Source organism: Lacerta agilis, chromosome 15 (genome assembly GCF_009819535.1).
Source record: "Lacerta agilis isolate rLacAgi1 chromosome 15, rLacAgi1.pri, whole genome shotgun sequence".
NCBI classification, from domain to species: domain Eukaryota; kingdom Metazoa; phylum Chordata; class Lepidosauria; order Squamata; family Lacertidae; genus Lacerta; species Lacerta agilis.
This window is the reverse complement of record NC_046326.1, coordinates 3,370,672-3,394,093: the sequence shown is the minus strand read 5'-3', so window position 1 is coordinate 3,394,093 and position 23,422 is coordinate 3,370,672. Positions and strand designations below refer to the sequence as shown.

General features: G+C 43.7%; 1 protein-coding gene across 3 annotated transcripts in view; it reads right to left on the bottom strand.

The window, feature by feature from the left end:
- Positions 1–23,422, bottom strand: part of DOCK5 (dedicator of cytokinesis 5) — a 155,170-nt gene that overhangs the window by 66,288 nt on the left and 65,460 nt on the right. For all 3 annotated transcript variants that reach the window (XM_033171850.1, XM_033171848.1, XM_033171849.1), the window contains exons 9-21: positions 22,304–22,385; positions 18,011–18,140; positions 15,366–15,438; positions 12,970–13,112; positions 12,650–12,775; positions 11,433–11,557; positions 10,634–10,732; positions 8,902–8,974; positions 7,366–7,469; positions 6,636–6,822; positions 3,380–3,477; positions 2,292–2,381; positions 742–842 (exon numbers count right to left, since the gene is read on the bottom strand). In XM_033171850.1, coding sequence (XP_033027741.1) covers positions 742–842; positions 2,292–2,381; positions 3,380–3,477; positions 6,636–6,822; positions 7,366–7,469; positions 8,902–8,974; positions 10,634–10,732; positions 11,433–11,557; positions 12,650–12,775; positions 12,970–13,112; positions 15,366–15,438; positions 18,011–18,140; positions 22,304–22,385 — 1,431 coding nt within the window. The remainder of the gene's footprint in view (positions 1–741; positions 843–2,291; positions 2,382–3,379; positions 3,478–6,635; positions 6,823–7,365; positions 7,470–8,901; positions 8,975–10,633; positions 10,733–11,432; positions 11,558–12,649; positions 12,776–12,969; positions 13,113–15,365; positions 15,439–18,010; positions 18,141–22,303; positions 22,386–23,422) is intronic.

Below are 23,422 nucleotides of genomic sequence, written 5' to 3'. Positions count from 1 at the left end.
TGGTACAGAGGACTATCCTAGGTTTATTCCTCTGCCCAGCTTCACCTCTACCCCTGCTCATCACCGGCATGGGACTCTTCAAAGGTTGTCCAGAAGAGAATGTGACAAAAAACTGAATAAATAAATATTGAGGTCTCCAAGCCATTTCCTTTCTATCAAGGACCCGACTGCAATATACATTTAATGTAGTATCATGCCATTTTAAACACCATGGCTTTCAGAAAAGAATACTGCTAAGTGTAGTTTGCTAAGAGAGGAGCTCCCTCTGTTCCACAGAGCTAAAATTCCTAAGATTCCCTGGGAAGAGGGATTGATTCTTAAACCACTCTGGCAACTGTAGCTCTATAAGAGGAATTGGGGGTGCCCTAAGAACTCTCAGCACCCTAAAACTATATTTCCCAAGATTCTTTGGCGGAAGTTTCAAGTGTTATGATACTGGTTTACATGTACTGTGCAGATGGTGTCAAGGATTTCCACCTGCCTCCAGTAGGCTAAATGCAATTATAACACCCACCCCCACTGAATGTACAAACACATGAGGTTGAAATTCCTAACCCTCTTCTTCCAAATAAAGGTTAACTATGCTGGACAATAGATTAGGGACTCGTTTTAAGCAGAAATCTTGCTACCTTAACGTGTCAAGAGCAGAGAAAAACCACACAAATTGAACCATGTGACAAGCATGTAATAAGTCATGACAAAAATGCACAAGTCAGCAATGTAACAAAGCTGCATACTTACACATAGGCCAAGGTGGCACTGAAGTGTTTGTAAATGTAAGTTTCGAGTACTGGGTTAAAATGCTGGAATTTGATGTCTCCAATCAGTGAAATAATAAATACCTATTTAAAGAGGAAATATGCAAGATGTAAACAGCATGACCTGGCTGGACTTTTGTTTTCAGTTTTCAACCATGCTGCGCTTTTGCAGCTAAAGCAGGAACAACAGGAGGGACTGCCAACCTTCCTAAACGGAAGGTTTTTAAACATCTGTCAAGGTTTCTTTAGCAGTGATTCCTTCATTGCGTTAGACTACAGGTGAAACTCGAAAAATTAGAACATCGTGGAAAGGTTCATTTCTTTCAGTAATTCAACTTAAAAGGTGAAACTAATATATGAGATAGACTCATGCCATGCAAAACGAGAGATGTCAAGCCTTTATTTGTTATAATTGTGATGATTATGGTGTACAGCTGATGAAAACCCCGAATTCACAATTTCAACTTTGGGGTTTTCATCAGCTGTACGCCATAATCATCACAATTATAACAAACAAAGGCTTGACATATCTCGCTTTGCATGTCCTGAGTCTATCTCATATATTAAACTCCAGTAGCTAATGAAAACAATTGCTTACATAAAGGGACTTTTCCACGATATTCTAATTTTTCGAGTTTCACCTGTATATTACCCTTGAGATCCCTTCCAACTCTACAATTTTGTGAGCTTGACTTTAACTCTGGCAACAGTTTGAACACTGCCCGTATTCCCCATCACGTGTGGTGACTCTCAGGATCCACAGATTCTAAGAACAGTCCATACATTCAAGCTTCTCTGCAGAAATGGAAGCATTATAGAACAGATGATCAATTCTTCTTTTTTTTCCAGTCACAATCATGAGGACTAGAAATCTCCTTTTAAAAAGTATTTAAATCCTTATAATTCTGTTGGGCATACAGGCTTATGCAAAAAACCCCAGCTGAAAACAATTTATGCCCCTGAGCTACTGGTTATCTTACTCATTAATTCTTATAATAAATTCATCTGCTCGGCAACAACTTCCTGAAGCTTGAAACTATAAAAGCTGTCATAAAAGTATCTCAAATATTTGTTTTAGAAAGAGAAGAGACTCAGGAACTTGAACCCAAATCTAACTGGAAATAAAGGCTGTTCCATTATGTAAAACAGGGGTGGGGAATCCCCCCCAGCCTTTGGGCCACCCCAGGAGCTGAATTTGACAGATGAGAAGCCCTGCCCACTTGTCAATCACCGAATGTTACTATGATGTTAGGTGAAGCTGAGCTTTGAAAAGCCCTGGTTATCGGGGACTGTCCAAAATGGCCTGGTGGGCTTAAATGGGAAAGGCTGCTGGGCCAAGCTTGGCCCACAGGCCAGAGACTGCCCACACTCTAAAAATAAGCAGCAGCAGCAGCAACTCTCCATTTGGGAGCTGTTGTTTACACATCAGCCTGTCACTGGGAAGAAATTGTAACCAACCTGATCTGGAAGCTTTCTTTTTGGTGACAGAGTTAATGAAGAGCTAAGGAGGGATAAATGGTCAGAACAACTTACTAGTGCATCAAAAACAAGGAAGTCATAGGTTTCATTGTCAGACATCTCCATCATTATGCTGAAAAGCGCATCAAGTGTATCTTGTAAGAACTAGAGATGGAGGAGAAACAGAAATGGGTTGTGATGAATAAGGCCGTTGTGTTACAGCTCCATTCCCTTTTATCTCCAGGTCTTTTAGCAATAGAGTTACTCAAAGTCATGCGGATTAGTATGACAGGAAATGGTTCATTGCCAGAGTCCCTCCTTCTGCAAACAGGGAGGGGCACTATTCAAGCATGCTGGAAGAAATGGGCAAATCTAGGGCAAATCTACTGCTGCCGGTTTGAGGCTGGTCCTCAGCACAAAGTGTTAAGTCTACCCCACAATTCTGTATTTCAGCCCTGCAAACAGATTTTTAAAAAATGCATAGTTGGGCAGTTGAGTATTTGTCTCTCTCAACACTGCACAAAAACTGGATGATTTGATTATAAAATTGCAAAAAGATACATAGGTCTCATCTGCACTGTGCCTTTAAAGTTCAATTATACCACTTTAAACCCCCCATGCCTACTCCTGCCTGAGAATCCTGGGAACTTGTTATGGTTTCTGAAATTTGTTAGGAAACCCCTATTTTCCTAACAGAGCCACAATTCACAGAGTTGACTGGGAGGAGGGATTGACTGTTAAATCCCTCTGAAAGTTGCTACTCTGTGAGTGGAATATGGGTTTTCTAACAACGCCAAACATCCTTAATGAATGACAGTTCCCAGGATAGTTTAGTGGACACCACAGCTGTTGAAGAGGTATTGTAGTGCTCTAAATGTATAGTGCAGACATGGTGATAGATGAAAACAGTATAAAACATAATATGGACACGAACCATGCTAACTGTGCTTCTGCTGTAGCAACACTGACGGATAATCTGGTGAGTTGCTCACCTCAACTTCTTTGAAATCTTGCCAGACTAGGTCAGCTCTTTAAAATTATCAGCTCCCTGATCCAGCACATCAATGAGAACAAAATTTAAGCAGACATTCTGTTCCAATGAAACTCTCTGGATGATGCATGCACAAATCATTTGCAAACCTGTACGCTCAATCTTGTTATACCTTGACGATTTCTCCTCCTTCCACCTCCATCAGCTTCTTCAAGTTGTGTCCTATGTTTTGGGAGTTTGAACGCCAATTCAGCAACCCCAGTAGGTCAACTGGCAAGGGCAAAATGAGGGTGGGGGAGTAAGATCAATATAAGCAATACCGCTCATTTCCTTTAGTGGTCACAGGACAAGACAAATATGGAAGCAATATTTTATTTCTGGCATCAAACTATATGAAAAATAACTTCTCTGCAGTTCTAGAGAACACAGCACCTTGGCTGCATAATCTTTGGCATCCTGTTTCAACCTTAGTTTGCTCTGCCTGCCTCCCTGCGCACTTACTTTTGCAAAGTTTTCTGCAGATAAAGTCACTCAGATTTAGAAGGAGGTAGACTCCACCGTGGGAGCAGGGCCAGGGCGGGAGAGTGCTAGAGCCCTGTCTAGTCATGTTTCATGGGATCAATTCCAATCTGTTACCTCCAAGGATGTGGACAGGCTGCTTGGATGAGTGAAACCGACCATCCTGGCTAATAAAAGCGAACTGGGAAGGGCTGGGCGATGGGCTCCGCAGGGTGGTGAATGCTTCCCTCCACGAGGGAGTCTTCCCAGACCCGCTGAAAGAGGCGGTCATTAAACCGCTTCTTTAAAAAACATCTTTAGACCCGGCCAATATGGCCAACTATCGCCCAGTCTCAAATCTACCATTCTTGGGCAAGGTGATTGAGCGGGTGGTTGCTGAACAACTCCAAGCATGCCTGGAGGATGCGGACCATTTGGATCCCATCCAATCAGAATTCAGGCCTCATCATGGGACTGAAACTGCCTTGGTCGCACTGGTCGATGATCTCTGGTGGGCTAGGGACAAAGGTGAGAGCTGTTTCCTAGTTCTGCTGGATCTCTCAGCAGCCTTTGACACCATCGACCATAACATCCTTCTGGACCGGCTAGAGGGGTTGGGAGCTGGAGGCACTGTTATACAGTGGTTCCGCTCCTTTCTCCTGGGCCGTGTTCAGAAAGTGGTGGTGGGGGATGAGTGTTCAGACCCCTGGGCTCTCACTTGTGGGGTGCCTCAGGGTTCCGTCCTCTCCCCCATGCTTTTTAATATCTATATGAAGCCACTGGGAGAGATCATCAGGGGGTTTGGGCTGGGTGTTCATCAGTATGCGGATGACACCCAGCTCTACCTCTCTTTTAAATTAGAACCAGTGAAGGCAGTGAAGGTCCTGTGTGAGTGCCTGGAGGCGGTTGGAGGATGGATGGCAGTTAACAGATTGAGGTTGAATCCTGACAAGAGAGAATTACTGTTTTGGGGGGACAGGGGGCGGGCGGGTGTGGGGGACTCCCTGGTCCTGAATGGGGTAACTGTGCCCCTAAAGGAGCAGGTGTGCAGCCTGGGAGTCATTCTGGACTCACAGCTGTCCATGGAGGCGCAGGTTAATTCTGTGTCCAGGGCAGCTGTCTACCAGATCCATCTGGTATGCAGGCTGAGACCCTACCTGCCTGCAGACTGTCTCGCCAGAGTGGTGCATGCTCTGGTTATCTCCCACTTGGACTACTGCAATGCGCTCTACGTGGGGCTACCTTTGAAGGTGACCTGGAAACTGCAATTAATCCAGAATGTGGAAGCTAGACTGGTGATTGGGAGTGGCCGCCGGGACCACATAACACCAGGTCCTGAGAGATCTACATTGGCTCCCAGTACGTTTCTGAGCACAATTCAAAGTGTTGGTGCTGACCTTTAAAGCCCTAAATGGCCTCGGTCCAGTATACCTGAAGGAACGTCTCTACCCCCATCATTCAGCCCGGACACTGAGATCCAACACCGAGGGCCTTCTGGCGGTTCCCTCACTGCGAGAAGCAACGCTACAGGGAACCAGACAGAGGGTCTTCTCGGTAGTGGCGCCCGCCCCGTGGAACACCCTCCTATCAGAGGTCAAAGAGATAAACAACTACCTGACATTTAGAAAATACCTGAAGGCAGCCCTGTTTAGGGAAGTTTTTAATCTGTGACATTTTAATGTATTTTAATATTTGTTGGAAGCCACCCACAGTGGCTGGGGAAACCCGGCCAGATGGGCGGAGTACAAATAATTTTTTATTATTATTATTATTATTATTATTATTATTACTATTATTATTATACCGGCAGAAACCACATGATGGCAGGTTTGATGTGTTTGATCAGCTTTGTTAGAAAGTGGTGGGTGGGAAATTTGAAATTTACAGCACAATTCTACACTTGTTTACACAGAAGTAAGCCCTACCAAGCCAGTTTTCAGCATCCTGTAAATCACAGCTTCAGTTATTTTGAAAAGCAAGTTTCTAGTCCTTAAGGGCTGTGAAGATGGGCATGGAAGCAAATGGGCACTGCCAGGCAGTCTCAGAAGCCAGTAGGAAGGTCAAGCACATTTCCCAAAGTTGAGGAAAATCTTCAGTGCACTGCAAGTGTTTTTTTTTTACTCCTCCCCACAACTGGAAAAAAGCAAAGTAGCAGAGCAGTCCTACTACAGAAAGCCAGCATAATTTACACCAGTGTAATTTATGCTTATTCCAAATTCTATTCAGGAGGAATTTGACTTGCACTACCCTCTTCATCGTGGGACGCATGTGGTGCTGTGGGTTAAACTACAGAGCCTAGGGCTTGCTGATCAGAAGGTCGGCGGTTCGAATCCCTGCGATGGGGTGAGCTCCCGTTGTTAGGTCCCTGCTCCTGCCTACCTAGCAGTTCAAAAGCACGTCAAAGTGCAAGTAGATAAATAGGTACCGCTCCGGCGGGAAGGTAAACGGCATTTCCGTGCGCTGTTCTGGTTCACCAGAAGCGGCTTAGTCATGCTGGCCACATGACCCGGAAGCTGTACGCCAGCTCCCTCGGCCAGTAATGCGAGATGAGCACCGCAACCCCAGAGTCGGACACGACTGGACCTAATGGTCAGGGATCCCTTTACCTTTACCCTCTTCATCTGCTTAAGTTCCACTGGATTGCTAGATCACATGGCTGAGCTGTAAGGGATTTGGAATAGGTGTAAGACACTCCTGGCATCCCATCCCCCAGAACATGTGCTGGTGTGAATTACACCAACTTAAGGTGTAAAGTATGCCAACTGAGCCCTGACTGAGGGGTTTACACTAGCATATCTCAGGTTTGGCTAGGCTGAGGGACTTAGGCCAGTGTAACCTCGGCTAAGGCAGGAAAGCCCATGATCTGCCAAACACAAACTTTCTCATCCCAGTGGATCTTGAGCTTGGATTGTACTAGCAGTCAAACATACCATTCTGTGTCAGCTTTGTAGAGCAGATGAGAGTTGCAATCTGAAAGCTATCCTTGGTACTGTCTTTGGTTGGGGTAAAGTTGGCTACATGATGTTTGGCTGGAAGACCATCTCTGTCCTCCATCTCCACTTTGGTGCCAGGCAGAGTTAAGTAGAACTTAGCATCTTCCATTTTCTTGTTTTCACCCTACCAATAACATAGAGAAAATAACTTCAGACATCTATACTGCTGTAATATTAGCTGCAAACCATCCAGATTCCATTCTTTCTTCCTGTACACTGGTGAGCTAGTTAGGGCAGGAGAAAACTGGCTGGATTTGAACATCATGCTAAACCATAGTTAAATGTTACAAGAATGATCCTAGCCTCTACCCAACATAACTTCCTCTCTCCTCTTTCAGCTTACATAAACCGTAGTCTGTCATGTCCAAACCTACTGTGTCATCTTGATTACTCTTTCCTTGAAACCAGCCATGTTAACAGGGGTCAAAGTTCAGGGTTTAGATGAAATGTTAATCTGTGGCTAATCTAAATCAAGCCCTTCCAATGGCCTCTTCAAATCCACATCTGAGAAGGAAGAAGCACATGAGCCCAAGGTTCACCACGGCTCATTCTTGTCACACTAAACTATGGGTTAGTGTGAGGTCTGGACAGAGCCACTGTGTCAGGAAGAAATTCTGACAGGTTCAACAATATCACCAAGGTTTAAAAAAGAAAAAGAAAGGAGTACCTTGTAGACTATTAAGTTATGTCTGCCATCCTGCAGAGTGGTACCGTCTGCATTCATCAGCTTCACAAAAGCCATTCCAAAAGCCTTTTCCGATTTATCTCGCGCTGCAGCAGAAGGAAGGAAGGAGAACGTATTGCTTGCTGGCCTCTGTTGAAGTACACCCAGAAGCCACGGCAAGTGCAGTGCTTAGAGTGCTGGACTGACCTGGGAGACCCAGGTTCAAATCCCCTCTCAATCATGAAGCTCACTGGGTGACCTTCCTCTCAGCCTAACCTACTTCACAGGGTTATCATGGGGATTAAATGGGAGCAGCATCTTGAGCTCCTTGGAGAAAAATGTGGTATATCAATGCAGTAGAATAAATAAATAAAATAAGGAGTTTTCTGTGCACCCCTCCCCCCCACTGAATCATGTCAATTCCAGTGATAATCATTACAGCAGGGGTAGGCAACCTAAGGCCCATGGGCCACAAACAGTTCATGGGGGTCGTTTAACCAGCCCATGCGCTGCCTGCTCAGCGAGTCCCCGCATGCTGTGCTAAACTGACACAGTACTGTGCAGGGACTCACTTCTGCGGTGTTGGAAATTGCGTCTGCGTAGGCGCCGAAAAACGTTTCTGCACAGACGCCAAAAATCGTGTTCACACAGATGCCGGAAATCGCAGGCGTGTGCGCGCACATGCGATCCAGCCCATGGAGGGATCTGCTGGAGTGAATCGGCCCAGGCGAGGTAAACCTTGCCGACCCCTGCATTACAGTAAAAACCACCTCAACATTTACAATGAGTTGAAACAATTAAAATTGCAGCAGTTTTTTCTGAGGCAGCAATTTTAGGCAATTTTAATGATTTCAAGAGGAGGTGGTAAAATTCACCACCAACATGGTGAAGGGAAGGATACCTCTAGCAGCAGCAATGATAGCAAAAGTTCCCACCTTGGTGGCCCAGTTACCATTTTCTTCTCCTAAGTGCCCCATCATTTCAGGGCATATTGGGGGAATTACCCTCCAACAGTAGTGTTTTTATTTATTTTTTAATCCACAAAGTCATCACTGCTAAGCGTGGGTCACCCTGCCATAAACCTGAAAAATTTCACACACCCTCACCCCAGATACAACCACATGCTGGTTCCCCATTACACTGCAAGCCACTTCTTTCTTCTACACCCACCCCAATGGGTTCAAGGGACATTTTTACCCTTCTGTGTTTAAGAGACAGCAGGGGCACCATGGGGCAGGCAAGGGACCACCAACATTTTCAAGGAGGGGCTGGGCCCCCTCAATATTGTGTGTCGATATGTGCATGTCACTCGCACCTACTATGTCCGTGTCACTTGTGCATGCTGTGTGACATGCTCACATCACGCATGCAAGCAGTGTGGCATGTTGTTGCATGGCCACAGCCAGCACACATAACGTGAGCACATCGCTGGGCGTGCACGTGTGACATGAGCATGTTGCGTAGCGCTGGCCCCCTCAATCGCAGGGGCAAGATGGCATGCCTGAGAGACAGGGAGTTGCTTGTCTCCCAAGTACTTACATTCCTGTGATGATCGGTGACGAAATGTAAACCTTAAGTGGTAGCGGCTGACCTCTTTTATTTCTATGGACACCTGCATGAATGAAGGCTAGTTATAAAATATGCACACCAGAAACCAAGTTTACGGAACAAATATGGGGGTCCTCTGTCCATTAAAAGGATTTGCTGATTCCACCTGCAAATCTTCCCACTCATTGTGACCCCCAGCTTAGGATATTTGGGAATACCTAACAAGATTGAAAGGAGGATTCCATAATACTAGTAATTTATTGTTGATTGAAACCCTCTACCCAGATGTTTTAAAGTAAGATATAATGTAGCCTACTGTATATTCTGGCATATAAGACTACTTTTTAATCCAGGAAAATCTTCTCAAAAGTCGGGGGTCATTTTATATGCCAGGTGGAGTATCTGCGGTCGAATATATCTCAAATTCTATATTTTAACTGGAAAAGGTGGGGGTCGTCTTATACACCAGTCGTCTTATATGCCGGAAAATACAGTAGTTTACTTGGCCAAACTCATGTCATTAATCGCAGCCTCTGGAACAGTGGGCATCTAGGGTTAGCTTTTTCTTCCATTACAAAACCTTTTAGACATCAATGGAAATAAATATGATTTTAAAGCAAATAATAATAATAATAATGGTCTGTTATTTCCATCTTAAACATAAACACTTTATGATTTAAAAACACATTATATAAATTCTAAGTCCTGAAATGTACATAAAAAATTGAATTTAAGTTTCCTTACCAAGATGTTTTATTCAACCACGTTCAGAATCTGCATTCTGCTTTTAGTCAAGAATGGCCAGCCCAGAGTATTATTTAAGTTCAATTCCTAGCAAGTTCTAATATGAATTTCAATAATAATAATAATACTAATTCTACTACTACTACTACTACTACTACTACTAATAATAATAATGTATTATCTATACCCCACCCATCCGGCTGGGTCTCCTCAGCCACAATTGAATTGAGTTAAAAAGAATCAGAGCTCACACAGCTTCATATTCAATCCCATGTATGCCTTGGGTTAAACAGCTTCCACTCTGTGCTGGCCCCTTATCATGGGGCAGATCACAACAGGTTTTACTTATATGTTGTACACAACATGTCTGCTTTTTAGCTGGTGTGCAAGAAAACCCGCACTTTAAGAACCTTAACCACTGGGATTTACACACCATATTCCCCACTCTGAAGACAAAATATGCAAATGTCACTTTTAAACTTTTTTCATACTTGGGATTTCTAAGTGGCATGAGTGATATCTGCCACAAATCATTGCTGCATTGCGTGCTCCTGTTCTAGCCAGGCATTTTCTTTTCTGGGATACGAGGTCAACCTTCTGGTGCTGGCCTTGCTGCAGCTCAACTAGGTGGGTCTGAGTCAGGAAAGGGTGGCAGTAAGGCTCTGTGGATTGCAGGGTGCCACACTGGCCATTGTAGCCAATGTGGCACTCCTGCTGGTATATCTGCCTACTCCTGACCAGGTATGCTGCAGCAATGCCAATGTCTTGAAGGTGACTCCTGGCTCTACCCCACCAACCCAGCATTTACTGCTGCAAAGCTTGTGGCTTCCCAAGCCTGCCCATGCCTTTCTCTTATGACTAGGTGGTGTCAATTTGGCTACCCAAAGGAACACACACAGGGAATTGAGTTCATTTTTAGCAGTGAATTACAAGTTTGCAGCTCGCAGGAAAGAACTCTAGCAATGTTACACAATCTCACCTTGACAGTTTCATACCAGCAAGGTTGCTTGACTTGGTAGTAGACAACTGATTTGTATTCAGAGATACCTTCATAACCAGCACCTGGATGGATAGCTTTCTTTGGATGACACGAGAAACAAATTAAAAAGCAGAACCAAATCAAAGAAGGTGACAATCTTTGAAGGGAATGACCATTTTTAACCCTGGATATAAGGAAACTCTTCACTGCTTGTAGGTGATTTGCATACATAGATGAAATGCTTCAGGGAGTGAAGGGCCCTAAACATACCATGAAGAAATGATGGAAGCCTTGGCACCAGCTTTTTCTGGACTCTTATCTCAGGTGTGCTCCACATGTTTTGAACTACAACTCCCATAATACCTGACCATTGTCCATGCTAGTTGGGGCTGGTTGAAGTTGGAGTCCCAGCACCACAGATTTCCTTTCTTGTAGTGACCATCACCACGTCTCATGGCAGCAAACCCCGTAAGTTAATTATGCACTGTTTGAAACTATTTTCTGCTGGGGAAAGGCTGTAGCTCAGTGGCAGAGCACTTGCCTTCATGCAGAAGGTCTCAAGTTCAATCACCAGTTAGAACTAGGAGAGACTCTTCTGCCTGGAACTCTGAAGAGTCACTATCAGTCACGGGAGACACCAGTGACATAGATGGACCAATGGCATAAGGCAGCTTCCTAGTGGGCAAACTTTCCACAGGCAAAAGCCTCTTATTTAATCACCCTTCACAGCTGATTAGGGGGAGAAATAGTACAGGTTTTAATCATGATTCTGCCCCCCACCTACCAAGCCCCTTCCTACCTCTAAGAGATTGCCATCTTCATCATGAACAGACATAGTGACCTCGACATTCTTGGGGGTCTTCTTCTTCCCTTTGTCAAATTCCCCATGCATTAGGGTCACATAGATATCATTCCGAACTTCACCTGCAACCATCAAGACTATAGTAAAGTTTCTTTGTCCAGGTTGGAAGTTAGAACAAAGCCTGATATGTGAAATTCAACAGCAAATGATTCTTCTTCTCTGGAGGGCATCTGCCCATGGTTACACTTTTAGAAACCAGAAAAAATCCCCTGCCCACACATGACCATGTCTATCATGGGCAGGGAACCTCAGGCTTGGAAGCTGAATGCGGCACTCTACGCCACTCTGCCTGGCCCTCATGACTCTCTCCAAGACACACCCCTCCCAAGCCCTGCTCTACACTCTCTGCAAGTGCCTTTGCCTGATCGTAATGTGACCGTGAACTCTTATACTATGACCTGTTTGTCTGGATAGAGGCCAGGTGGCTAGAAACCTCTGGGTGGAATGTATTCTACTGTACAAATGCAAGAGTCACATCCACTGCTGTGCCCATGTTCGGCTCTGACTCACCATCACTGGCATGTGGCCCCCAGCAGGTTGTCCATGAGGCAATGGGGCCGTTCAGCTGAAAAAGGTTCCCTACCTATGATGGATATAGTACTGTGGAATGTGGGGGCAAGAAACTGTCAATTTCTTCCTACCCCCTATAACCAGTTCTTTTATCCTATCTGTAGAATGGAGAGCCTGTGGCCCTCCAGGTATTCATGCAACCATAGACTTGGAGGTCGAATCCCCCTACAATGCAGGAATCACAGCTGAGGAATCCCTGACAGACCCAACCTTTGTTTAAAAACCTCCTATCTCCCCCACTTTCTGAGGTAGTCCATTCCAGTGTCAAAAAGTTCTTCCTAATGTTTAGCCAGAAACCAGCTACAATTTCCATCATCATCAAGCAATAGCCATGCTGGTTGGAGCTGATAGGAGTTGGAGTCCAACAACATTTTGTAAAATTTTGAATTTTATAAATTTTGTACATAGTATTGCGTATTTTATTATTGTGAGCCACTTTGAGGCTTAATAATAATAATAATAATAATAATAATATCTGGGGGTGCACAGATTCCCTTCCACTGCCATAAGTCAATTGATCCTCTTATTCCATGACTGCTCTGTTTTCTTGGAAGCTATCACCATTAACTTGGAACTACACACACCAGGCAATATAATCTCTGGGAATCCCATTTTGCGGGCCACAGCAGTAGATCTGTCAATGAGATGAGAAAAGTCCTTCTGAACTTGAGCTAAATCACCAGGCAGCAGTTTCAGAGAAACCCAGAGGCCTGTGGAAGAAAATAAACATTAACATATAAATACCATTGGGGAAGGTTGCATCTGAGCAGACTGGATTAAAAAATAAAATAAAAAACCATTACTTTCATTGTGTGTGGTGGTGGGAAATAGTAAAAATTATACACAGGTCCCATCCCATTCTTTGTGCTTAAAAAAACAAAACATTTTCACTTCTTTTGTGTACCTTGCCCTTTGTGATTCACTTCCTTGCCAGCAATGACTTTGTTGAAGACAGCCGTGAGGGGCTCATTCTCTCCAATCACATGAGAGGTTATTAACGGTGCCATGATTAACTGCCGCTGTCTGATGTACGTTTCCATGGCAATCCTGAGGGATGGGAAAAAGGATGGGAAACAGAAGTTAACTTCCAGCTCCCTCCAAGCACCCTCTGTGTTATAAACAAGACAGGACTCTTCGGGGCAGGGGGTTATTAACGGGGTTTTTCCTTAGCCACAATCAGTTTTGGTAGAATGTCTGGGGACTGCATGCCAGGTGTGGGTGTCACCGCCAATGCTCTCACACACATGCACCCAGCACCCTCTCATCAGCTGTTATGTGCAGATCAGCTGAGGGAGTAGAATGCCACTCCCACCCCACTCATCAAATGATGGTGGCCCCCACACTGTCTACGTTTTCCTTTTGGCCTCCACCCTCAAAGTCGGTGGAGTCTATCACAGAGTTGTAGCGTTGGAAGGGACCCTGAGGGCCAGCCAGTACAACCTGCTGTAAGGCAGGAATCTCAACACGTGGTCTCTCATCTAATTTGAAACCATATTGGACCTTGCTTAGCTTCGCAAATGTGCTAGCTAGTCATGTGAAGAGAGGCAGAAAGGTGCTCTTGTGGGGGCTAAAAAAAGCCCTGAGACCTTGGAGCTTTTCCAAATCTATATGCAATGCAAATTCAGTTAAGATCCTTGGCCAAAAGTTAAGAGTCAGTAGCAGGGTTTCCTCTTCCTTTCAACTGACCTATATGGCAACAGCTGGGGCAGGTCCAAAGTCTTTTCAACAGAACTTCAGACTTACACACACAATAAGCTGGTACACACAAAACAGCAGAGGCTTCAGATGTTGCTGGATTCCAACTCCCATCAGCCCTAGCAGTCAGCACAACTACGGTCAGAACTGGTGGGAGTTATAGTCCAACGACATTTGGAGGGCAACACATTCTCCATCCCTATTTTAAGAGATTGGGACCAGCTATAGAATCATCTCCCTCTTCCCACAAGAGGGTTACCCCCCCCCCACAGCTTAGCCCACACTTAAAGGGTTTTTTGCCACTGGCTTCCGCCATGTCAGCAACAAACATGTTCTCCACTCAACTGTGATTCATAACTCATACCTTAAGCCCAATTTATTCAACAAGACTAAGAGAGGCTCAGAGTTTTGTCTGCGCTGGACCCCAAAGCTGATGTATTTATCAAACATGTTTGGTCTATTCTTTTTTATTATTAAAGATTTTCTTGGTTTACAAAGTGTGTGTAATGTCTCTCGTATTTTTCCATAAAACATTTTTTACAGATCAATTTTAGTTGTTGAGACATTAGGGAGAGAGAGGGGGAAGGAAGTGGGTGGGATGGGTGGGATGGGGAGATGATGTTTCTATTTTCCTTAATATATGTAGGATTTGGTATCAGCGTCGCTTGTGTTGGTTCTCTGTTGTTTGCTTGTGTTTCTTTGGCGGTGAGAGGTTGCGATTGGCGTAGGGTTTGATTGTTCATTTGTGGTTGGCTGTGGTGGTCTTTGGTTTCCTGTGTGAGTGGGGTGGGTGGGTGTTTTGGATCAGGTTAGCCATATTGATTTGTATGCTGTCGGTAGATTTTTGTCATTGTCTTGTTGGGCTGTGTGTGCGATGAAGGGGGACCATACGGGGGTGAAGGTGTCTTCTTCTGTTTGTCCCCGTGCTAGTTTTAGGTTGCTGGTTAATTTTTCTAGTAGGGCTGTTTCCCATACTACTTGGTACCATTGGTCCATGTTGACTCCTGACAGGTCTCTGTTATACACATAAACTAATTGCAACATTTGAGTTATTTTATTCATGATGCTTTACTATGTTCAACTCTGGAGCAGAAAGTAATGATGAAATATGGTTGAGTGCCTACCTCTTGAAACCACAGCCAGGAAAGCCATTTGTTTGATTAATGATTTCTGAAATACTTTTCACAGTACAAAGAGGGTTGCCAGCCATTTTATTCTATTGAAATGCTAACTTTTAATCAAGGCCATCTATATATAGCTTGCTAGTTAAAATGCAGAAGTAATACACATTTGTCAAAGTTAGCAGAAATTCTGCATAAAATGATGCCAACTCTGCCTGTGGATCCTCTGTGTTCAAAGAAAGTGTAACTGTGCATGCAAGCTGCAGGTAAACAAGCAGTAAGAGAAAGCTATTGTCTCCTTGCCCTGTTTGTGGGCTTCTCAGGCTGGTCACTGTAGGGAGAGGGATGCAAGACTAGGTGAGCCATTGGTCTGATCCAGCAAAGTATTTATTGTGCCTTTAAATGTGTACAGATCTGCTGAATGTAAACACAAACAATGAATCTCCATAAAATGTTGCTTTCAAAGCCTTTTCCCAATACTTACTGCTGAAAGGGAATAAAATGTTGTTTCTCTTCATCATCCACCTTTCCATGGATGATGTCAGTAACGTCCATCACTAGGATAAGACAGAAGTTAACCAATTACATCACCATAATAAAAGGGGCTTCAATGAAGAACTCACTAACTATATAAGATTGTTTTATGTCAAGCCATTTAATGAACTTTTCCCAACCTACTGCCTTCCAGCTGTTTGGGACAACAGCTGCCATCAGCATCAGCCAAAAGATTGGAGTTGAATAAAAGCAACTTGAATTAGAAAGGCTAACTGAACAACAGGCCTGGACCACAAGTAGCCACATATATGGGTGACCAGAGTATAGAGAAGTCCACTTTTGTTGCCTGCCTGGGACAGCGAAAGTGATTGTGTGGTGGGTGTTTTCCCATTCCAGGTGAGCCAGAATATGTGGCTCTGGGAGTGACTTACTGGCTATGGCAAGTTGTTACAAGTTGAGAAGGCATGGAATGGAGCATGCGGGTGTATCTGTAATGAAAGAAGGCGTGCGGGAACTTATCTGTTTATATCGTTTTGATCCTGGCACTTAAATTATGGAATTCACTCCCACAAGAGGTAGTGATAGCCACCAACGTGGATGGTTTTAGAAGAGGATTAGCCAAATTCATGAAGTTTAAGGCAATTAGCGACTACTAGTAATGATGGCCATGCTCTAACTCAACTATCAGAGGCAGTACAGGTAGTGTTTGACTAAGTTTTACTTAGTCCATTGATTTCAATGGGTTTTCTCTGAGTAAAACTTGGTTACCTACCACCTCTGAATACCAGATGCTGGGAATCACAAATGGGGAGAGTGCAGTTACACTCAGGTCCTGCTCGTGGGCTTCCCAGAGGCATCTGGTTGGCCACTGTAAGAACAGGCGACTGGAACAGATGCACTTTTGCACCCAATTGTGCTGGGCTCTTCTTATGTTCAAAGAAGCTCATCCTTGACACTCACTGGGTGACTATAGGTCTCTTTCAACCGGCCCTACCCCTCTCACCAGGTTGTTGTGAAAGTAAACTGGGAAGGCATCACATACATCAGCTTGAGCTCCTTGGAGAAAGGGTGCAATATAAAATGTAACAGATTGAAACACTAGCTCTCAGTCCACAGAGAATCAAGCAGGTGCCATTCACTGCCATTCACTAGACTTTATTTAATCAACTCATTTTTGTTTGTTTAGCTGGGTGAAATGGAGCCACCTGAAAGGGATGTGAAATTGTGCTATGACAGCTGGGAAATCACTGCTTTTGGATTGGAGCCCCAACAGCCGGGAACAGTAAGACACTTCTCTCATTCATTTCTCAACCCATTCATTTTACAAAATGAGGAGCTGGTGTTACTAAGAGTGTTAAAATACAGAGCAAATATGGCAATAACATTTTTAGTACATCACTTGAACCACAAGCTCACTGAATGTGAAATCTTCTTTAGGTTCTGAGCCAACCATCACAACTTTAAGGAGAGGATCATAGCTAGGAACACAGAATTCTGCCTTATACTGAGTCAGACCACTGGTCCATCTAGTTCAATATTGTCTACACTGACTGTCAGCAGCTCTCCAGTTTCCAACAGGGATGTTTCTTCACCCTACCTGAATACTGAACCTGGAACCTTTTGCATGCAAAGCACTGGCTTTGGCATGAAGCTATAGCCCAGATGCAGTGCACATCACAGGACCAGATGATGGTGACACAGAAAGGAGGAGGGACTACATTTAATGGGCCTTCTTTTTATATGGAAAGTCATTTCTTATGTTTGTAACATTTGTTACTTAAGTGTCATTTCAGCCTACTTTAATATTGCCTCACATCCCCAAGGAATGGAAGGAGAGAGGTTCACGAAAAGACTCGAGAAATAGGTGAGCCAAAGGGCCATGGGGCAGAGGACATGGAGCCTGTAGGGAGCTGAAAATCCATCCCTAAAATGGCTCAGGTCCTACATGACTTTGGAGATTTCATCAGAGGTTGCCCCCAGCTTACCATGTTTTTCTGTATATTCATAAGGACCTGAAATTTGCTTTTGTAATGAACAAGCCACTACAAAAGTGGCTCTGAAAAATATTACACTTCATAATCAGACTTCATGCTCATCTACTAATCCCACATATCTGTCTGATAGACACAAGTTCTGCTTATAGCTTATAATCAGGGATGGACAAATCTGTCAAATCTTGGATTCACATTTTCTTAAACTTAAATTCAGTTTGCCTCATTTCCACACTGGCTTTTGATTTCTTTAATGTCAACATGAAACTTTGTATGCTTTTGCTCACATATTCCACCCAACGTGATTTTTTTTGCAAACAATTTTCCCTAACAGAGCACTTTTGTACATTTTCACTAATATACACAATTATGTGTGTGCATTTCCCAACTATATTCCTTTCGGTACACATTTAGAATACTGCACCACAGTATTCAGAGAAGTGCAAATTTCAAAAGATAGCTACACTTCAGTTTGCATATTGATTCAGGAAGTGTTGATTTAATTTCTCGCACATCCCAACTTCTCATTAGGGACAAAATCAGAATTTGAGCTCAGGCCTTAGACTACTGCCCTGCCCGTTTCATCCATTTTTGATAGGACTGCCTTGCAAATAGGATCTTTTGATCTTATTGGCCTCCATACCTGCCACTCCAAAGGGTCTCCGGAGTCCACAGGTGTGTTTCTTGCCCTCTTTGAGCTCCATGTGGCCTACTCTCACAATCTGACACACCAAGCTGATTCGAGGCCGTATCAGGTCAGAACTGCTAAGGTCCTAAAAGGGCAACAGAAGTCATTAGGCTACAGAAGGAAAAGACAGCCAAAAGCACCTCAGACTAGGTTGTGAGTGAGAGGGCAGAAAGAAACAGGACTTTGCCAGTCAACCATCCAAAATCCTAGAACAGGGATATGACTCTCCTCAGGCCACATAACCTCCTGAGCCACCCCCCTCAAAAGCCCTGCTTTGTACCTTCCTGGAGTGTTTTTGCTTGCCTGGAGCTTGTCTTTTTAAAAACAACACCCCACATTTAATTAACATTAAAACAAATCATAACAATACATTTCCCACAAAATCAAGAGGTGCACTACCACTTTGTCCACTGCCATAATACCACAGAATGATCATTCCAATCCTCAATCCCCCATCACTGTCGCGTTGGTTCACCACATACCCTCAGTTGACACCTAACAAATAATCTGTTTTACTAGACATCTCTGGTAATGCTTTCTGAATACATGGTGCCCAGATATTTGTTAGACCGCCTTCTACCATGCCAATCTGCTAACGCACTGAGATAGTCATTGTCTTTCTCTGAAGTGGTCTCTGGAGAGAGAGAGCCTTTTCTGTGGTCACCCCTCACCCTTGGAATGCACTCCTCAAGGAGACCTGCCTACATACTTCATTACTATCATTTAGGCACTAGGGGAAAAATATTCTGTTTTCTCAGATTTTAAAAACAGCTAAAGTAAACATTCCTTTGACTTTGGATTTTCACCATCTATTTAAGTCAGCTGTTGCTGTTTTAGTTTGCCATTTTTTTCTAATTTGCTGTATTAGTTTGTAAGCTTTATGGTTTGTTTATTACTTACAAATTGCACAAAAAAACCACACCTTTCATGCCTAGAATAAAGGCCCAAAAAAAATTGGTGCGCCTATTATACCTCACCAGCAAAAGGAATGAAGACTCCAACAGCATCCAATAGAAAGGCAGATGGCCCGTTGACATCATCAGACCTGGCCAGAGCAACAATGCCTGTGCCCTCACCTAAAATGGCCGCCACAGCTTCGCATGCTCCGAGAAAAAAAAAACCATGGAGCAGGAGGCATGCCTGAGAGGTTGCACTGAGTAAGACCAGCTCTGAGGGGATTGTTTCGCTGGGGTGCGTGATTTTGGGACTGGGTAAGTTTGGGACTGGGGTGGGGGAGAATGCTCTTTAAGGTCGCCATTGCCCTCTCCTAAAATGGCCGCCGCAGCTTCGCATGCCTGGTGTTTTTACATGAGTAGAATGTGTTCTTTTATGTAATGGGAATCGGTGTGTTTTTACATGAGTAGAATGTGTTCTTTTATGTAAAATGCATCTCTGGGTTATTTGTGGGGCATAGGAATTAGTTCATTCCCCCCCCCCCAAAAAAATATAGTCCGGCCCACCACATGGTCTGAGGGACAGTGGACCGGCCCACGGCTGAAAAAGGTTGCTGACCTAAAGGGACAGGGAAGAATGAAAACAGGAGCTTCCAGAATACTCTCGGGGTCAGGAGAATTTTAAAAAGAAAAAGAAAAAAACCCACAGCAACACGTGGCCGGGTCAGCTAGTATGTAAATAAATAAGTACTGTAAAATTTGCACAAATGTACATATGAGAAAAATGCAATAGAAAAAACCACATCTCCTTTGTTTTTGTATGATGGGCACAGACATTGCAGCTTGCCTTGTCTTAGAAGAGGCATCCCTTCTTCTTTCAACCACAGAGGAAGGACTGTTGCCACTGTATATTAACTACTTATATTAAAACTAATTTCCAAAAAGTAAAATTCTGCCATCACTTGAAATTTGGGGGCCTTTCTAAAAAGCTGAAAGTGTTTTAATGGATCCATCTGCATGAATAAATTGCCACAACACTGCAGCCCTAATGAAAATAAATTGATATAGTGTTATCAGTGTACCTGGTACTCTATAGAGTAACAAAACCAAAAAGAAAAGTTAAAAAAGGAAGGAAGGAAAGCAATGTTGGTGATACTCAGAATATACCCACCAAAATTAATGGAAATTGGGTGAATTCAATTCAGTGGGCTTACTCTGAGCAGAACTTAGTGGGATACAACTTGCAGGTTCCTTTCTCCAAAGTGTTTAAAATCTACCGGTAAATTCTGACAGTAGGGAGGAAAGGACAACAAATTCCTACTGGGCTGCACCCTTAGTGAGGATTTAAGTATTTGATACTACAGCTAGGTCGGTCATGTTCCAAGACTTGCTATGCCAGGTAAAAGGATCCTGCAGACAGTAACTCCTCCAAGTGAGAGATCAAATCAAAGTGGTTGAGATGAACCCATAACTCACCCCTCCACCACTTCCTTGTTCTGCAGAAAACCTCTCTACTACTCGCCAGGAAGCGAGAGCCAATAATTAACCATTCCACCACTAAATGATGACATCATGTTTCCATCTAATGCAAACCTGCCACTGACAGGGAAGTAGAGCAGAGTTATTTCTAGTTTTGAGATTGATGATCCAGGGCTGGAAACCAATGTGTATAATATCAGCCGGCAGAAAAGACCCCTCACTGCTTAACAAAGACCTCCAAAAAGGGCATCTTGCAGAGCTTCCGTATTATGTTGCAGTTTGGGATTCTGGGCAAGTTCATGGAGAAAAAAAGTTCTGTAAATATGTACGGTAAAGGTAAAGGGACCTCTGACCATTAGGTCCAGTCACGGATGACTCTGGGGTTGCGCCGCTCATCTTGCTTTACTGGCCGAGGGAGCCAGTGTACAGCTTCCGGGTCATGTGGCCAGCATGACTAAGCCACTTCTGGCGAACCAGAGCAGCACACGGAAACACTGTTTACCTTCCCGCTGGAGCGGTACCTATTTATCTACTTGCACTTTGACGTGCTTTTGAACTGCTAGGTTGGCAGGAGCAGGGACCGAGCAACGGGAGCTCACCCCGTTGCAGGGATTTGAACTGCCGGCCTTCTGATTGGCAAGCCCTAGGCTCTGTGGTTTAACCCACAGCACCACCCGTAAGATCAGCCCCCAAATGCCTCTACAAATACATGCCTGCCTTGCTAGCATAAATCATGCAAACTGTCTCTTCCCATTGTCATGCCTCTTGACTCCCGACACAGGAAAATAAGCTACAATCCTTATTTCTGATTCTTCAATGAAAACATCACTCCCTTTTTCAAACTCTTTTTTTCTGCAGCAGAGACTAGAAACTTAAACAAAAAGATACAAATACACGGGACGTGAACAATTCTATATACTGGCCTGGCTCGTACATAATGCTAAGACAAGGTTTATTAAGCCATGGCTTATTTGGTTGTCCAAACCTGGCTCAGAAGCTTAATCATGGTTTATTATTACCATGAACAAACCATGTTTGCAAGCCATGATTTGTTGCTGACTCCACCAAAAGATGGTCACCGCAGTTTATCAAAATGCACTCTTTAGGCCTGTTGATGTTTCAGAGATCATTGCACTTTCAGCCTTTCCATCACAAAGTTGAAATATGTCCCTTTGTCAATGGTTCAGAGTGGTGATATTGGACAGGACTGAGATTATAGAATTTGATTACTGGGGAGATACATCTCTTTCATTATTTTTCAGGATGCAAGCAGGCATGATTGAATTTCCAATAGTATTTCAGTTGCAAAAAAAATTGTACTTATTGAAAACATTCCTGTTTTATTTTTGGTTTCATTCTCCTCATTGGGAAAGGTCCATTTTTCACTTTTAAGCCACTTCTTAAATAAATGAACGAAGAGGCAAAGGACTTTACAATCACTATTTTAAAATCGAAGCAGGCAAGACTTGCCTAAGTCACCGGCGATTTTAAGGGCTCAGGTTTAGGGCAACCTCACAAGGCACTTGTAATTCAGGTTTCACAGTTGTTCTTTGGTCAGAAACTACAGAACCAAAGTAATGTCTGAAAATCCTGCAAAATCGGCAGAGCTTAAGTAATGAAGGCGAGCCAGCATGTCAAAATGACCTTTAAAGAATAAAAACTTGTTTGGCTTTGTGTTGTGTTTGCCAGGTGGCTTAACAATCTGCATTTAAAGAGCAACCAGTCTGGTAGCCTCCACCGCTTCCTGCAATGATGTAAAGGCCTATCACAACAAAAGTAATAAAGCAACAGTTATAAGAAGAGTGCCACAAATAACTTAGCTGCAGGCGGGGCAGGGGAGAACAAACTCTCTCAAGTGCAGAACAACAGGAATTACCGTAAAGACGGCTTGAAGGTTATTAAGTTTTTCAATTTCCTTTGGCATTCCATTACTTCCCCAACGAACCAGGTAGTTTTCACTACAAAAAAAATAAAACAAACATTGTTATAGCTAGGCTAGGTTAATTAGGTCACATCACCATACCTAATTATGCTAATTAAATCATGAATCACTTTGCCCAGTGGCAAAAAAGAAAGAAGAAAAGTACAGAACTTCAAAGAGAAGCAACTGTTGCGTCCAGGTGAAACAAACTTTCAGGTGCTTTGGCATTTCATAGAAAGAAAAACCAGGTAATGATTTTGCTCAGAGTGTTAGGTCAGACATAGGGAACCTGTAGCCCTCCTGATGTTCTTGAACTGCAACTCCCATCATCACTGACCACTGGACATGCTGATGGGAGTTGGAGTCCATCAATGTGGGAGGGCACCAGGTTCTCTATCTAAAGGATTTGCCATATCAGGAGGCAGGTTAAGGCAGAGGAGTGGAAACCTAACCCAACAGGAATTTCCCCTGAGCAACCCCACCAAAATGAATGAAGTCGCACAGAGGTTGGACATATGCAAGGGATGGCATACCATGATGAGACAATGGACAGTACCATTTCAGACACCAAGTGAGGGAACATTTCCAGTGCTCAGGCAAAAAGGCACCAGCCATGCACCAAAGAGATTTGGGGAAAATCTCAAAGGTTAATTTCTTTTCTTATCAGAAATAGCAGGAGGGTGGAAGCAAGCAAGAGTTGAATTTTGCCAGTATGTTCACCTGCCAATTCAATTGTGAAGGTAGCCTCAATGTGTGGGTAAACGTTTTATGAACCTTAATTTATGTGCTAGCCAGAGCATAAGCAACAACAATCCAATGTTTCTCATAAGAACAAGCAGATAAAAGTCTGGACTCACATACTCCTCATCTCCCTTGCAAGTAGGGGCGAAGAAGGAAGTTTCTGTGTGTGGTTTTGTCCAATTATGAGAAACACTGTTTAGGACATGGGTAGGCAAACTAAGGCCCGGGGGCCGAATTCGGCCCAACCGCCTTCTAAATCCAGCCCACAGATGGTCCAGGAACCAGCATGTGTTTACATGAGTAGAATGTGTGCTTTTATTTAAAATGCATCTC